Here is a 17,728-nt window from a genome sequence, read left to right as displayed (position 1 = left end):
TATATCCATTCTATTTGTTTTCCTTTTTTTCTACTAAATCAGTAGTAACTCCAAAAGATTTTTCTTTTCTTTTTTAAGTATTAATTACAGATATGTTAATATTTCTTTCGTTTCAAAAAGAATAACCTCATTTGACTTTGAACGGAGTTTAAGAAAAGAAAAAAGATTTTTTAATTTTGTGGTTCTAAATGAAAGTTATATCAAATGTACAAAAATGACCTTGTGATCTTAAATATATCACGTGGAAAATTAAAGTTAAAGTGTTACAAAAAAAAAGAGGTCATTTTTTTTTAAAAATAAAAAAATAGGATCATTCTTTTTAAACTTAAAAAATAGTAATTAATTTTGAATTCATTAATGATAATTAATATGTGGCATAAAATTAGGAGCTTCATAAGAAATGAAATATTTTTTTTTTTTTTTTTACTCAAACCAGTTAAATTAAAACTCACAATACCACCCCTTATAGATATATACGTGGGGTGATTTTTCCATATCTTAATATGACAATTTACGAGTTTGATTGAAATAGTCTTGTGCTAAATATAAAATTGTCAATATATATGTGGGGTGATTTTTCCATGTCTTAATATGACAATTTACGAGTTCGATTGAAATAGTCTTGTGCTAAATATAAAATTGTCAATATTTAAGTATGTGTATATTATTCAGCCCTATATTAAAAGAGATATAGCAAATTAAGTTTGGTTCACAAAAGAATAAACAAATTCAAGACAATTATGTATTCCCCCAAATATCATTATAGTTCGCTTTATTTCATATGATCTAGGGTGTGAATATAATTTTCTAAGATAGAACCAAATATAAACAATTTTGATAAGCAATTTCATTCTTGACATAATTACATTTGAATTTATTCCATGACTGAAAAAAAAAGGAAAAGCACTTTACAATACAATTTTGATTGAAAAATAAAAATATTTTTTATTATAGTATATTTATGAAGTTTCCTATTTTAATTTGAATCAGAAGAGAAATTTCAAGAAATGACACATGTTAATTCTATCAATAACTTAATCGAATATTGGCATGTAGATTAAATTTGGACAATTAATTCTCATCTCCTACTTACACGTCAATTTCTTAAGAGTATAAGCATCAAATTAAGGCTAAATAGGTGGTAAGTAATTTCTCTACAAATAGATGTGTGATCAGGTTGCAACTGTTATATGGTGCTATTAAAATCATTAATTAAACTCCATTTGACTTAATACTCATTTTATTAATTTAATTGCTCTATATATTAGTTCCAACTTTCCTACAATCTACCTTGTGGCACTTATAATATTTATGTTAACCTTCTCTAATTATCAATCAAACTGCCGGTGGAGTAGTCCAATAAAAAAAGAAAAGGTGCAATCCTAAATATTCTGCTAATTTGTGGGAAATTAATACTGAGAATTGCCCCTTTTTTTTTGTGTGTGATTTATTATCTGAAAATAATATTAAAAATTTATCAAAAATAATTTTTCTATGTTTTGAAAACTAAGATTATGTTGTAATGTTTGAAATTGATGGAACAAAGTGAACCGACAAATTTGCAAACAAAAAAAAGTTAAAAGTATAATCAAATATATATTTACTCGAGCAGTGCAATGTCATCTGGCTATAGGAGGTTGCTTGATTTAATTTTTTACCACTACTTTTACTTATTTACTAATTGAAAAAGTACTAGTAACTAATTATTAATAGTTAAAACTCTTTTTAATCCAATACTCATTGTTGCTTTCTAAAAGGCCAAAAAGGTTCTACAAACACCTAAAACTGGTAATGAGAAATCATTATGTTTGGACAATAATACCCTTTCCTTTATGCTTTAACATTTTTCCTTTTACAATATAAATGAAGATTGAAAGTCATAATCATTCCCACTAAACCAAACAGATTAAAATACGTTAAAAAATGAATTAGTCAGTGGTCTAAATTCTAAAATCTTTGTGGTGTACCACAAACATTTTAAAATTAGACGACGAATTCCTATAAATCAAAATGGCTATATTTATTTATTTATTTTAATGTCACATTAGATACTAGCTTACAACATAAACTTATTCAACAAAAGTTGTTTTAAGTATTATTAATTGTTTACGCCTCAAAGTGTTGAAAAATTAACACAAGAAAAGGGCAGTTGCCGTCACGGAGAATGATTAAATTGAACTACTATCGACTTTTGGCACATCAAATGAAATAAATAATAAATCAAAGTTGTCAACAACCCAGATTTGATGCTTTCCAATCTGTTTTTATTTTTATTTATATATATATAAAAAAAAAAAAACGGAATGGAGACCTATGATTCTATCTGTCTACATCTTTACTTGCTACTTAAATATTTTTTCTTTTTTATGAAAGGGCAAGCCTAATGATAGGGAAAGGGGAAAGAATTAAAAAAGTAGTGAAGGCTTTTCCGAAAATTTAATGGATTGAAGTTTTATATACTTTAAAAGTTTAAGTTACATATACTAATAGTTTGAAAATTTTTATACGCCCAAAATTAAACTTGATATCAAGTTAATGAAGATTTTATCAACTTTTGTATGTCATCTAAAATGTGTTTTACTTGTAATTACTTTGTAAGTCAATTTGGATCGAGTTGATTATAATGTTCAATATCATTAATGCAAAAAGCCCAAATTCGATTTCAATACTATTTTTAAACCCAAAAAAATATTTTTAGAAAGAAAAAAAAAGAATAAAATTTTAGCGTATTGTTTCTGTCATTTATAGCATAGTGACAGAATAAGTTATCTCATATATGGAATAAGTTATTCAAAGATAATCAATTAATCTTGAGATAACTTGTTTCCAGCCAAACGATCCTAACTACTTTGATGAGTTTTCGTTGGAGGTTCAGTCAATAAGTCCAATCAGTATATTATCAAAAAAGAAATTATTTGAGTTCGGAATAAACTTTAGATTTGGCAAAAGATCGAAGTGTCTCTGGAATGAGATATCACAACTTCTTCTAAGTCCTTGGAAGATGCAAATAATGGTGGGCCAAAGAATGATCAATTGAACATGCTTTGCTAGAAATTATATTGTTCATAGTAGTTAAGGATATTGCAGTTTATATAGACATTAAAGATCGAAATAATCTAACAACCAAAATTTCTATTTTTTCCATTGGGTGAAATGAAACCGTAACCAAAACAAGTAGCCATCTATGTGGAGTGCGGACACATTAATAAAAAATGGTAATAGCAGCACTAGTATGACAACAAAATATTTCCATTGTTCAAAACGCTTTTGATCAAACATTAGACACAAATTTTTAAATGGCGCTGTTGAATTAATAAAAAACAACCAAATCCAAAGCATTTAAATTTCGTCGGCCGACGGATGCATGTTTATTAAATCAGTGGCACCACTTCCTTTCAAATCCTTTTGAATATGTAGATAATTTTCTACCTAAAGATTGTATTATATATCATGAATAAATAAATATTCGTTGTAACGGTACTTTTTTTTTTTTTTGGTATAACTTTAAATTTCAAATTCGATTGGAGTCAAACTGGATTAAAAAAAAAATACAGAAACTAAGCAATTACAACTCCAGAGTAATGTAGTACAATATCTGGTACATTATGTATATATTACTTTATAAAGGGAAAAATTCAAAATTGTATAAGCTTCTCGTTTTACCTGGAAAATGTATTACAGAAGACTTTTAACACCACAACTCCAGAGCTTGGAATATGTTTATGGTTGGTTATAACTATATTAAACTCAATCAAAACTCTTCACTGTACAACAAACATCATCCAAAAGTAATTAAAATTAATGCAAACGAAATTAGGGGAAAAAAAAAGGAAGACACAAGAAAATTTTGTGATCAACCTTAATCACAACAAATTGGACAACGAATTAGCCCATTCTCATTGCAATCTGGACATCGTTGAAAACCATATTCATCTTCTTCAAGTTCTTCTTCATCTTCGTTATCTTCTTCATAATCTGCTCCGTAATAGATTTTACAGCTTCCTGAACATGTCTCACAAGGTACAAATCTAATATCTCCACAGGCCTCACAATTACAACCTCCAATGACACCACCATCCTCAATTCTTTCACAGTTTTCTACAAATTTCTCGAGTTTTCCATCCTCGTTCATTCGACGTATTTCATCAGCTCCACCAATGTATTTTCCCCCCATAAATATCCTAGGCAATCCTCCTCCACTGTATTCATTTCCCAGTAATTCTTTCAGCTCTTCCTTGAACCCTGAATGCATCGATACATCTCTTTCGTCGATTTTGACACCTAATCCCTTCAGAATCACTCGAACATGGCCACAATCCTCATATGTTTTCCTCACACCTCTCAGGCTAGTGAAATAAACAACAAGTTTATCTTTACTTACTTTGTACTCTGTTACTTTCTTCACATCTGTTATCTCCAATGGATCTTCCTCGTCGGCCACCGGCTTCTGATTTTCAGTAATCAACGGTTTAAGGTGAAATGGGTTTGCAGGTGGGAGATCTTCTAATGCTTTTCTGAATGTAGAAATCACTTCAGAATCAAACTCGGACACGATTGATGTGTCGTTTGAACTTGAGTTCGTTTCATCTTCAGCTACCTCCTCCCACAATGGCTTTGGGGAACCTTCGATATGATCTTTAACTCTGGGCGTAGGAAGATCATACTGAGATGAAACTGGATTTGGAGAAACATGGAATGAAAAACTGCGAACATGATGAGCAGGCTTAAGAGGACTAGAATCTTCAAGACCTTCCATTAATTCCCAAGTATTGATAGTTTCTGGCTCACCAGGTGGAGTTCTAACAGGGGTTTTCGGAACCACTTTGGGGATTTTCTCATTGATCATTTCTGACCATGTTTTTGCTTCAATCAAACCCATAGCAAACTCTTCTTTACAGCTCTTCACTTCATCGAAATCACAAAGATCAAAAGAAGATGTATCTCCGTCTTTGATTGATTGACTCTGGTTCATCGGATCAAGCTTCAGAGATCCTAAAGTAGATGAAGTCAGAGCCACCCTATGGTAGCCATCGTCGTGCATTGAATAGCTCCGGCGCACCGGTGAACAGGGGGCCCTGCATTTGTGACACACCTTCGGCTTCGAAGTTGCACAACCCATTATTATAAACCAGAGCAGACGGAAGAAAACGTTATACTTTATCCCCCAAAGTGTGGTATTATTTTTTTCGTGTGTGTGTGGATAGAAGAGAGATTAGAAGAACATTCTCAGATGATTAAGGTGGGTGGTGTAATTAAATTAGGTATAGATTCCAAGATTAAGCAACCAAATCGAGGGAAAAAAAAATCAAGAGAAGAGAATCACTGGAATCGAAGAGGCAAAAATAGAGAGGAGAGAATGGAACCTTCTGTCCTCTGAGAAAAAGAGGTCAGGCTGTTTGCCATCAATGGAGAGCCACACAGATCAAATCTTTCGATATTTTTCCAACTAAAATAGAAATCTGAACCGACAAAAAAAAAATCAATGGGTTAATCCAAAACCTTCAACTTTGATAATACGTCTGAGAGCTAAAATTTCGCATTGATCAAAGAACAGTTGATGCCAAAAACTAAAAAGGGGGAAAAGGTTAGTGAAGTCAAAAGAATAAGGCGGAGAACAGAAAGACCCTTTCAGTTACCATCACATTTCTTTCTCCTTTCCCCACTACCAAATTCCCTATTTATCTGTGTCGCAATCAAAAAGGGCCAGCAAAGAAAAATAGACAAAAACTAAAAACGACCCAGTCAGTGGGTACACGAATAGTGTAGAAACAATTAACCTTTCTGTTATGGAAACGGGAAACGGATTGCGTATCAACAAGGCTGTGGCTGTTCTTGGTGCGATGATCTAAAAATGGCTGCTAGACAATCCATAGATAACTGATGAACAAGTAGAAGCCAATGGCATTTGAATTTTGAGCCGTCCAAGAAAAAAATATATAACGTAAAACTTGCACATATCCCTCTTTATATTCCTATATTCCATTAATTCAAAAATAGTCGTCCTCACATATTTCTTTATAAATAGAAGGTAATATTATTATTGTGTCATTTTTAAAATAATAAACACAGTATACGAAAATAACTATAATTACCTATAAATATAAATTAGGAACTAAATTTAAAATTATTCACTTATCTCATTAAAATAAACAATTATTTTTAAATATCCTAAAATAATATTATGAACACTATTATTGAATATAAAATTTCTATTTGAAGTTATATTTTGATCTATGAATTTTTTAGTTTTTTTGAAATTTTAGTTTCATATTGATTTTCAGATTTTTGAATGATGAATGGTTATATATTTGAAAATCCGATATTTTTTCATTGTCTATTTGCCCCTGCCCATGTTATATGTGTTTTATTACACTAATTAGTCTAATTTTATAGGTTCAATAGATTAGTGCCTTAATGCCCTATCTATAGGTTCAAAATATTATGCCCTACCTTACCTATTTTCGCCCGTACTATTTATCTCATTTTCAAAATGTTTTAGAGAAAATATCTATTAAATTTGTTTGTTGGGTGGATTGGGCGGATAATTTTTGTTTAGTAGTTTGACCTATAAAATAAAGGTTTTTCAACCTACTGATCTGTTAGTCAATCAATAATATATCGTTTAATTCATAATGGATTAATAATTGTCGAACGATTACTGGATTGTACATTGTCTAGCTATGCCTTTTCTTTTCTTACCATACTATATAAGTACGATAATTCTTAAGGGGGTAATGATTTATCCTGTAAATAAAGTTGAATAATTCACCACTATATCGATAAGTTGTATATTATAAAATTTTAATTTATTTATTAAATCTAATATAAATAAACCAATAAATCAATTTTATGTTTGATTTATTGGTAAATGTTCGATTGTGAACACCTTTAATATCCATATTCAATAATATCTGAATGATCCTATTTAATCAAACGCTTAGAATAATATCTGGATGATCCTCAATGTAAGTTATAGAAAGTTATACATTCTATGAAACAAAATACAACTTAAAAGTCTCAAAATTGAAAATTCAAAAGTATCCTAATAAACTAATCTAAAATTGAACTAAAAAATTCAATCAAATCTGAGAATTGTGATTTTTTAATTTAAAAATCAGATATTAGATTCATATTTAATCTAAACCACGAAAAGTTCCTACGGCTAACCCCTATTGGTTGCCCTATATATAACTTTTGCTCATTGATTATTTTACTCCATTTATTATAAGCCGTGTAATTACTCTTCCGATTAAATCACTTATAACAGCGTATTCTCCTAAATGGAACTTGCGACAAACCTTAGTATTGGCTGGGTCATAAGCTGAGCTAGAAAATTTAAATCAATGAATTTAAAAAGAATTCCTCCTTCTTCTTTTTTGGCTTAGACAATACTATATAAATAAATACTTTATATGTTATTAAATAATTTTCTTAATAAAATATATCAGTCAAAATTACTGATTCTGTTTGAACTTGTAGATATCAGGTGGGTCCACTCCCAGGAACCACCTTATTTCTAGTCTTTCAATAAAAATCTTAAACTCAAATTGATATTTTTGTATGTATAGAAAACTTAAAAGACGAATTTACTTGTACTTTTTTTCTATATTCGAAAAAAGTTGTTTACTTTTGGCTTAAGTCATCTGCAGCCACTCAAAGTTGTCCGCATAATTCATTTAGACATCTCAACTAATACTTGTGCCAATTGAATACTTTATTTGTTCAAAAGTCATTCCTATTAGACACAAAATGCTGACATGGCAAAAAACGTGTAATTCACTTTTTTGAGCGCGTTAATTTAATAAAAATAATATTTTTCCTTTTTTTTCTTAATTTATCCCCTAAATTAATTTTTTAAAAAATAATTAACAAAAAAGAAGAAGGATAGTTGTCTTCTTCCCTCTTTCTATCATATTATTTTTTCTCCATTTTTATCTTTTTTTTACACAACACACCACACTCCCTCCACCTCTCTTTCTTTCACCCTCATTGTTCTTTCCTGCTTTCCTCTTTTTTCTTATATCGATTTTCGTCTCAAATATCTCGAAGAAGTTTCATTTACAATGATAAAAAAAAAAATATGAATAGATTTTTTTGAGCAAAAGTCTGTTAAATTATTTTCAATTCTAATAAATAATTTATAATGTATAAAAGATGAAGACAATGAGTGAAAATTTTAATGTTACCGAAATGAAAGAGAATGCATATTTATCTTGAATAGACAACAATGGTGTGTCATTGTCGCTCCATTGAAGAGAAGAAAGAGATGGAGCGACACCAACTCCATGGAAAATCAGAAATGGGTTTCTGAAGGAGGAGGAAGAAAGTGGGGAGGGTGGAGGCTTTAATTAAAAATAATTTTTTAATTTTTTTTTTAAAATACTTTATGAATTAATTATATAGAGGTTTTAAAAAAATTAAATGTAATGCCACGTGTCATCAATTATTGGTAAAATTAATATGAATTCGCGTTTGAAATACACGCATTTTTATTTTTCAATTGATTATCAGTTTGTGTCAAATAGGTATAAATTTTTTAAGGTTTAAGTGTTCAATAGATATTTAAGTGAAATATGAGGACAACTTTAAGTGGCTACGGATGACTTAGGCCACACTCTTCGAATAGAAATAATGCACTTTAAAATGGAATGAGCTAATCCGATTAGATGCACCGAATATGTATAGTAGTTTTCTTAAAAAAAGAAAAAAGTAAGAAAATATCAGAGAAATTATTTAACCTGACCATTGTTAATATTACATAATTTAGCAATGGAGATGGTATAGTAGGTATAGAACTTTGTTATACTTGGATAATGATTAAGTGAAACAGTACTGCTAATTAATGATTATTAATTAAGTAGCGTAGCCGCTTCATTGACAATTTTCAACAATTTGACATATAAGTTCAAGCAAATCAGCTAATAATAGATTTACATGCTTTATGGTATAATCAACATAATAGGCAAGGGATAGAGTTACTTACATATATATATATATATATATATATATATATATATTTAAGAAAAACGTCATGTAGATGTGTTGCTCGAAATAGTAATAAATAAGTTTATATTACGCATGTGAAATTTCGTCAATTTATCATATATAATTGTTTCAATCAAAATCAAAGTACTTCAAATTTGAAAACTATTACTAGTATATTATTATGTCCAATACAAACAAGGGTGGCATCCAATTTACTTACTACAAATAACTTATGGTGTGTTATGAACTTTCTAGTTCCTACAACTATATCTTCGTAGTACTGATTTGTGCATTCAAATGAAACCAAAAATCTTATGAAGCCAGGAAGCCAGGGCCACCCTTGTGGTCTTGCATAGTTAAGTAGTCACATCTTTCAAAGAAATTTTTTCATAATTCAATCATATTTTTCGTTCTACGAATATATTTTTTGTTTTGTATTAAGTTCACTCATTGAAGTATAATTGTTATTTTTCTTCTTTGTATTTAATTTCTTTTTTTTAGAAAAATCAATAAATAAATTTAATTCACTTTAAATACTATTCGCATAATATAGTTAAAAGATTTGGAATCTTCAGCTAGTCCCAAGACGCATGGTGCAAGAAGCTATCCTCCCCCTTTAATTACTTATTTACTTTTTTTTATAAAAATTATTTCTAGTTACTTGTTCATTTTAACAAATAAAAAAATAATTTTTTTTATATATTATACCCTCAATTAATTATTTAAAAAAATAACTTTTTTTGAAAAGCTTAAATGTTTAATTCACCAACTTCATAATTAGAGATAAAATGATAACAATTAACTAGGTACCGAAAAAGTATTTATTATTTGCCAATACTAAATACTTTCCAAATTTCAATTTATATGACTTTTATTGATTTCTTTAAAAAAAATATTTAATAATAATATAATTTTAAAATATATATTTATTCTTAACAAATAAATTATTTAAAATCAAGAATTCTAAATTATGTAATTTTAATTTTCATAGAGTACTTAGATGGGTGAGAGAGATCGAGACCGTGGGGTTTTTTCAGTACCAAATGTGGAGACAGGCCATTGATCCGATATTGAAATGCAATCATTTATCATCACCACTCACTGCACGCGCTCTTTTATTTCCTATGTTTCACTGCATCAAAAGTTAAAATTTTAGTTATCATTAAATATACATTTCTAATAGTAATATCGTTTTTTGTATGCGTATTTAAATTTTTTAGAGAATCAATATCGTTTTTTATATTTTTTTATTAATGTAATTTATTACTGAGTATAAAGAAAATGATCAAATGACATCCTAATCTATTATCGAATTTTCAACTTTCATACTTAAACTTCACAGGGTCCTATCACACACCCCCCCCCCCCGCTCCCTGAACTGTTTAAAATCAAAATTATTGTATTCCTAAAATGTTGCATGAGTTTATGTTGATGGGTGAAACTGACACGTTTGACATGTGAAAATTTCATTAAAAAAAAGTTTTTCTTCACTTTGTTTATTAGTTTTTACTCGTTTCTTCAATTTTTTCACCATCTATCCGAACCCAATAATATTTTCACCATTTTTTCCATTACTATAAACACCAAATGTCTATCAGTCACTACAATTTTGAAAAGGAGAAGGTCGACAATAATTTTGATTCCTATTTGTTATTTCGTTTACTACTTGATTGGTATTAAGATAGTTTCTACATACGCATATGTCAAAATTCTCAAATTGAAGTTAATGAATACATAACAACTGAGGAAAGTTGAATGTGGATTTCCTCGAAAATTCAAGATTCTTTGTTGGTTTGGATTAAAATTATAAATTTGAAACTCCGAAGAATTAAAATAATAATTTACCAACCTAATTAACTTTGTGAGTCAGCCATTTACAAAGGTGGAAGCGATTTCTATGAAGAAATGAATAAGGAAAAAGATAAAGATATATATATATATATATATATATATATTCTAAAAAAAATTTAATATGTTTTTTGGGCACTCACTCTCTCATAGAGAGTGAAATACACTCACTTCGCCATATTAGCATTTAGGAAAATGATAATTTTAAATTTTAACGGTTCAAAAATAAAAAAATTCTCGTAAAATTTAAATATATAATAAAAAATCCAAAATAATAAATTGAAAGAATATTTGATCATTTTCTCTTATAGTGTATAATGTAAGTGCTAATAACTTTTCTTCAATATCATATTTTTAAAATAAAAATAATTTAACTCTTTGACTAAATGGTATAATTGTAGAATATATAAGATTCCTGCATGAATGATAAAACTATTCCTGCATGAATGATAAAACTATCTCTTTTAAAAAAGGGTAAAATAATTTCCGTTAACTTTTGTTAAATAGTGTATTTACCTTTTATTATACTACCTTAGTCTTTTTTTTATTTTTCCACTTTTTTTTTTTATAGTTGTTTCTAATTATTTATCCATTTTGTCAAATAAAGAAAAAAATAATTTTTTTAAATCCATTATATCTTTAATTAAATGACTAATTACTTTAAAAAATATAAAAAAATTTATTCACTTCATAATTAATAAGAAAAAAATGATAAACTTATTACGTTATCAATTATTTTTTTATACTACGTGAATTATTCATAATTTCTTCAATGACAAATTTGTTATTCGTACTCCTTTAACGGAAAGCTCCAATTGATACAAATTTATCCTTACCTATTTAAAATGATTCTTTAATGAAACTCAATTCACAACCTATTAAATAAAAAACAAATATATCCGATTTTGTAGTCACCATCAAAAATATACTTATAGTGCACACAATTTCTTCAAATTAAATTACTTTTGAACACTTCATATGTACATTACTGAATTTTTTTTACCCATTTTTAGATGTTGTATTCCCACTTCTCTCAAAAAATTATTATTTTAAGAAAAATATTTATTTTATTAGATTATACAATTTATTATATTTGAAACTTAAGTTTTACTTAGAAAATACAATTATCTAATGTCCAATTTATTACATTTTGAAATGATTACATAACATAAGAATAAAAATAAAAATTAAAGAGAGAGAAGTATTTTTCCCTTAATTTACTTGCGTGTGAACAGGAATAAAAGGGAAAAAACATACAATATATTTTTATTATTATAACGAAAAATCTATTTGTAATCTTAATCTATTTTGGACTATTTTTGTGATGATTTTGAACCTCAGAAGATGTGATGGACCATCTAACAATAAGTATACAGCGACTGGCGACCTTCCTATTTCTATTAGTCACTGCAGAAAAAACCAACCCATAATATCTGGTTATTACTTTCCTATCTAAATTAAATGAAAAAAATACTTGTGCATTTTGCCACTCTAGCTAACTACGAAAATATCTTATACCTTATCCTTTTGCCTCACCAATTTTATTTTTTCGTGCTTTCGTATAATTTTATAAATCAAATCATTAAATATTTCTTTAATATAAAATATCAAACACATCCAGGAAAAAAGAAAAATACCTCCATAAGAAGGATATGAACCTTGCTACTTTATTACACATGCAGTTATGCACTCTTTTAAGGTCTAACATTTTATCGGAAAGGGCCTAAATTATTCTCAAAGTATTGAAAATGATATAAAATTATCCTTCATCCACCTATTGGCTCCAAAATTGTCCTTTTATCGTTGGCTTCAAAATATCCTTGTCATCCACCTTTGGATTCAAAATTGACCATTTTTTTAATTGTTTTAAAATTAAACTCTTTAAATATTTTTTAAAATACTTGACGTTCAACTATTATTATAGTTTAATTTATTAATATAATTTATAAACCAACCCACTACCTACTATTTACTAACTAAACCTCACACAATTTCATTTATGACTTATTTTTAATAAATAATTTATAATTATATAAATATTTATATAATTTATTTTAACTCAGTAGATATCAAATCAAATAAATTATAAATTGGAACAAATAAATAAGAGTATACATAAAAGTTGGTTTTTCTTCTTCTAAAATTCATGTCCATGATTTCTCATAATCATTTAACATGATGACATACGTAAATGCAGATGCCACAAGGGGCTTCAGTGGTAAGTTGTCTCTATTTACTCCCTCTCTCTTTTTATTCGAGAAATCTTTTTAATCTAAAAATTTAATCGAATAATAAAATAATATATTTTACATTATGTTATTTTATTTTTAAATATTTTTATTTTTTTAATTTTAATATATTTTAATTAAAAAATGAAATAAAGATCAATTTATATAAAAATAGAAAAAAATCATTATAATTAAAATTTTCCATCAATTCTTTTGATCATTTAACATTACCCTTTCTCACCATTACTCATCAGAAATCTTTGGCGTAGTTCATTTAGTACAACCTTTAATATATGGTGTACTAGCAGCTACTGCATATTTATTTTCATCCCCAAAATAATTTCATGCATTTAATACTATACTCTGTAGTGAAATTTGATTTACCAAACTCATATTTTTGGTAGCTACTTTCTTTTCCCCCAAAAAGCTTCTTTGGATTCATACTCAAAAGAATTAATTAAAGTTGTAGATATGACTCACTAAGGCCTCGTTCGAACATTATTTACATTAAATAGATTGTAAGTTGAAATATTTTATGTTTTACGTATCATACTATCATTATAGACTCAAATGAATTTTGGAAAAAATTCGAAACGTAGAACGAGGTACGCAGCTGTTGGATTTTTATTTTTAGCAAAATGAGTAAACTAGGTAGCCACTAGGCAAGGTATTTCCGGTAGATTATAATTGGATACGCATTAAGAGAAGAGGCCTAAAAAGAAGAATACATTCGCACTTTTTGAGGAGAGAGTTTATTAAGGTGCTTCACCAAATATGATACTACTCTCTTAAATTACATCATAATCTTATAAAATAACCCTTTAATTTGAATATACTTTTTCGGGTTTAAAATTACTGAAATTTATTTTTTTAATTATTATCTTTAATTAATTATTTATTTTGACAAATCAAGAAATGACAAAAAAAATTTAAACATAGAACTTCTTGAAAATTTTAAATTTTAATTCATACACTTTATAATTAATTAATAAACTCAGTATGTCAATAGCTGTTTTCTTAATAGCTGCGTCAATTCAAAAGTGAACAAATAATTAGGGACAGAGAGCGTAATAAATATAATGTTTTGGAAAATGTAATACAAATATTACTATAATTAATGAAATTTCGTAATATTAACAAGTATGATTAGATATTTTAAATAATAAACGGATAACTATTATTGGACCGAATAAATATTGTATATGTTTTAATTAAGAGGGAGAGGTGTTACATTGACAATTTGGCGTAGATTATGGAAAGAATGTCCCCTCTTTTTTCTGCGTAATCCTCTATTCCTTCAACTTTACGTTCATGACCTCCACTATTCCACTAACAAATTCCTCTTTTAAATTATTATTTCTTTTATTTATGCTATTATTATTTTTATAAAAGCAAGAATAAGAAAGTATTTATTATATTACGATATGATTTTAGTTAATAATACCCATTTAGGCTGAGGTTCTACTTTTTATGATGTCTTGACCACCTCATTTTCTGAAACTAGACGCCATCTAGCTAATATTTTATATTCTTTTCGGTTCATAATAAATAATTTTTTAGACGTTTAAATTTGATGTTTCAAAAAATTAAGTGTTAATTTTTCCTCCAAGTTTAGCTTTGCCTAACAATGATCTGAGAACATTTATTAAAAATAATAATTAACCTTTCGCTACTTGTTAACTAATTTTTATTACAAGAGATAAATGGTAATTTGATTAAATAATTCTCTTAATTAAATATGATATGTGATTGTTCTAAATTAATGTATCCAAAAGGGAGTATTATTGCAAGTTTAAGTGGGATTATACTTCGCTTTTTCGATTAAAAAAGAGCTAGAGGCACATGCTCCTAAAAGATATAGAGAAAAAGAACTTAAAAAAAAACTGATGTATTGCGAATCGATGAGGAATTGAGTTTAATACCTCTTGCTTTTAAAACATATTAAATACTCTTTACTTTAATCAAGTATGAAAATATATAATAATTACATAATTAGACATTTAGTAATTTAAAAGAAAGTGCTACAAAAAGTTAGTTAGACGGTTTTATTAAAAAGTTAATTGCTTAAACAAGTTATTTTTATTTTATATATAAGTAAATCATAGTAAGATATACAGATTTAATTAACCTCTGAATATGTCGCTAATATTTGAATGAAATTTTTCCTAGCCAGCTTTGCCGTCTACTGCGTTTTTTAGAGTATAGACTATAGAGCATAGTTTGCAATTCAGAAAAATGTATAGTATTATAGATTATAGAAAAAAAAATTGGCCAGAAAATATGATTAGAATGAGATTTTATCTATATTATTTCATCTTTTTAAATTAACTAAATAAAAAAAATATTAATTTATTTGAAAATAAAAAATATATATTATAAACTGATCATTTAAATCACCCTACAGTCTATTAGACGATAGAATCCGTCCAGGCCACAAACTGACGAATCCATCCCCGCTCCATGTGGAATATTTTGTTTGGAATTCTGAGATTACGACTTTTGAGAATAATTAACGGTTTTTTTTAATGACCACTATTTATTCTTACTTCCGCCAATTCGATTATGACTTTACTGCAGGTGTTTATGTAAGAAAATATTTTACATAGGATTATAATTTTTTTTTGACTATATTATGTTTAATTTGTAAATAAAATTATTAATCCGAAAGTAGTTGTATATTATTTTGACTAATATTATCAGGGCGACGCGTGAAATGGTGGGATAGATGAAAATAAAATGCGTAGAGCGAAGACTTAAAGAGGATAAGTTAATATATTTGTCATCGTGAAACTTATTTTTCATATTTTCACATTGTATTTTATCTTATTTTTAAAAAATTTATTTTTCTACAAAAATATAATTATTAGACAAGCTGAACCTGAAAAAAAAAGAAAAAAAAAATTCTCCATTGACTACAATAGTCAATTAACCACAAATGTTTGTGTAACGATTCATTGGGTTCAAATATTTGTTGGAGTTTTAAAATCAAGAAACAAATTTATGGGGTTCAAACATTTGTAAGTTCAACTTCAAGGAATGATTCATAGTATTCAAAAGCTCGCTAGAGTTTCAAAATAATTCATGAGTTCAGACTTTTATAAAAATCTGAAAATTCAACAAGAAATAATTCAGGCAGTTTAAACCTTTATATTTATATGTTCGAATTGAGCACAAGAGCCATTTCAAACAATAAAAAGAGCTTTGTTCAGAATGATTTTTTTATCGGAAAATTTTTACATATAGTCACTTAAAAATATTAATTACTTTCTATTAGGGGTGGGCATTCGGTATTTCGGTTCGGTTTCAGTTTTTTCGATTTTTGTAAATTGTGTACCGAATGCCGAACCGAAATATTTCGGTTCGGTTCAGTTTTTATTATTTCGATTCGATTTTTATTATTTCGGTTCGGTTTTGTTATTTCAATTTTTTTAATGGGCCTGCTTAGTTGGGCTTTTAAAAAATTACAAATTTTTTTGTTTGATTTTCAACTTAATGGGCTAAAAATAATTATATCAAAAAGTCTTTTACTTTTTACTTTTTTATTTTAAATTATAATATTTATTATTTAATATTAATAATTAATATAATATAAATATATATAATAATATAATATATTTCGGTAAACCGAAATATCGAATTACACAAAATCACATACCGAAAATCGAACCAAAATACCAAAAAATACAAAAACATATACCGAATACCGAATCGAAAACCGAAAAACTGAAACCGAAATACCAAAAAAATTCGGTTCGATACGGTGTTTCGGTTTTCCGATGTTTATGCCCAGCCCTACTATCTATAGCTATAATTTAATAATTACAATTGGTAACTACATGTTATATGGAGGAGAGAGGCGAGCCAAACTGGGAGAGAGAGGGAAAAAAATGGGAGAAAGGTGAAATGTATATGTATATTGTTTAGATAATTATATATTATACATATGTTTATATGGCAAGAGGTATTGGGAGAGGGAGGAGAGAGGCGAGTGAGACTAGGAGAGGAATGAGAGAGGTGAGCGAGAGAGGGCAGAGAGTGGGAGAGGAGTGAATTGTATATGTATATAATTGTATATTATACATATACATTTGTATATAGGGCAAGCGAGTCTGAGAGAGGGAGTACAGAGGCTTGCGAGATTGGGAGAGGGAGGAGATAGGCAATCGAGAGAGCACAGAGAGTGGGAAAGAGGTGAATCGTATATGTATATAGATAAAATAATTCTATATTATACATATGTATTTGTATATTCTGATGAATTATATATAAACAAACATGACTAATTATACAAATTCGAAGTCATCCCACGTAACTAATATACAATGTTAGTCGCGAGGGATAATTATAGCAAACTGTAATTATGATGAGTAATTAAATAGTATAAATTTGCTTTGTTATGTAATTTTTCCTTTTTTTTTTTTTTGATAAACAGTGAATTGGGCCTTGGTAAAAATTGAATGGGCTTAAGCCCAAAATGCATAGCACTCGATGCACTCAATTTTTCTTAATTTTCATCCTTTATATCTAAGATTGTGAATTTATTTATGAGTAGGTTATAATCTGAAAGCCCATCAGCTTTAAGATCCAGTACAGATCAAACGATGCCCTAATCTCATAAAATCAACCCATTAACTCATTTCATTTCTTTTTCGATCCATTAAAACATA

At 27.8% G+C, this 17,728-nt stretch overlaps 1 protein-coding gene across 1 annotated transcript; it reads right to left on the bottom strand.

The window, feature by feature from the left end:
* Positions 1 to 3,584: 3,584 nt before the first annotated feature.
* Positions 3,585 to 5,999, bottom strand: LOC101255450 (uncharacterized protein At3g28850). The gene has a single exon (XM_004232179.5). The coding sequence runs from the start codon at positions 5,117 to 5,119 to the stop codon at positions 3,860 to 3,862; it is 1,260 nt and encodes a 419-aa protein (XP_004232227.1). The 5' UTR covers positions 5,120 to 5,999; the 3' UTR covers positions 3,585 to 3,859.
* Positions 6,000 to 17,728: the final 11,729 nt, after the last annotated feature.

The sequence above is a fragment of the Solanum lycopersicum genome, chromosome 2, assembly GCF_036512215.1.
Source record: "Solanum lycopersicum chromosome 2, SLM_r2.1".
In the NCBI taxonomy this organism is placed as follows: domain Eukaryota; kingdom Viridiplantae; phylum Streptophyta; class Magnoliopsida; order Solanales; family Solanaceae; genus Solanum; species Solanum lycopersicum.
Note: the sequence above shows the minus strand (reverse complement) of the source record. Positions and strands in the feature narration are given on the sequence as shown.

Coding starts and splice junctions, on each gene's coding strand:
- LOC101255450 (XM_004232179.5), bottom strand. CDS start 5,119: ATGGGTTGTGCAACTTCGAAGCCGAAGGTGTGTCACAAATGCAGGGCC.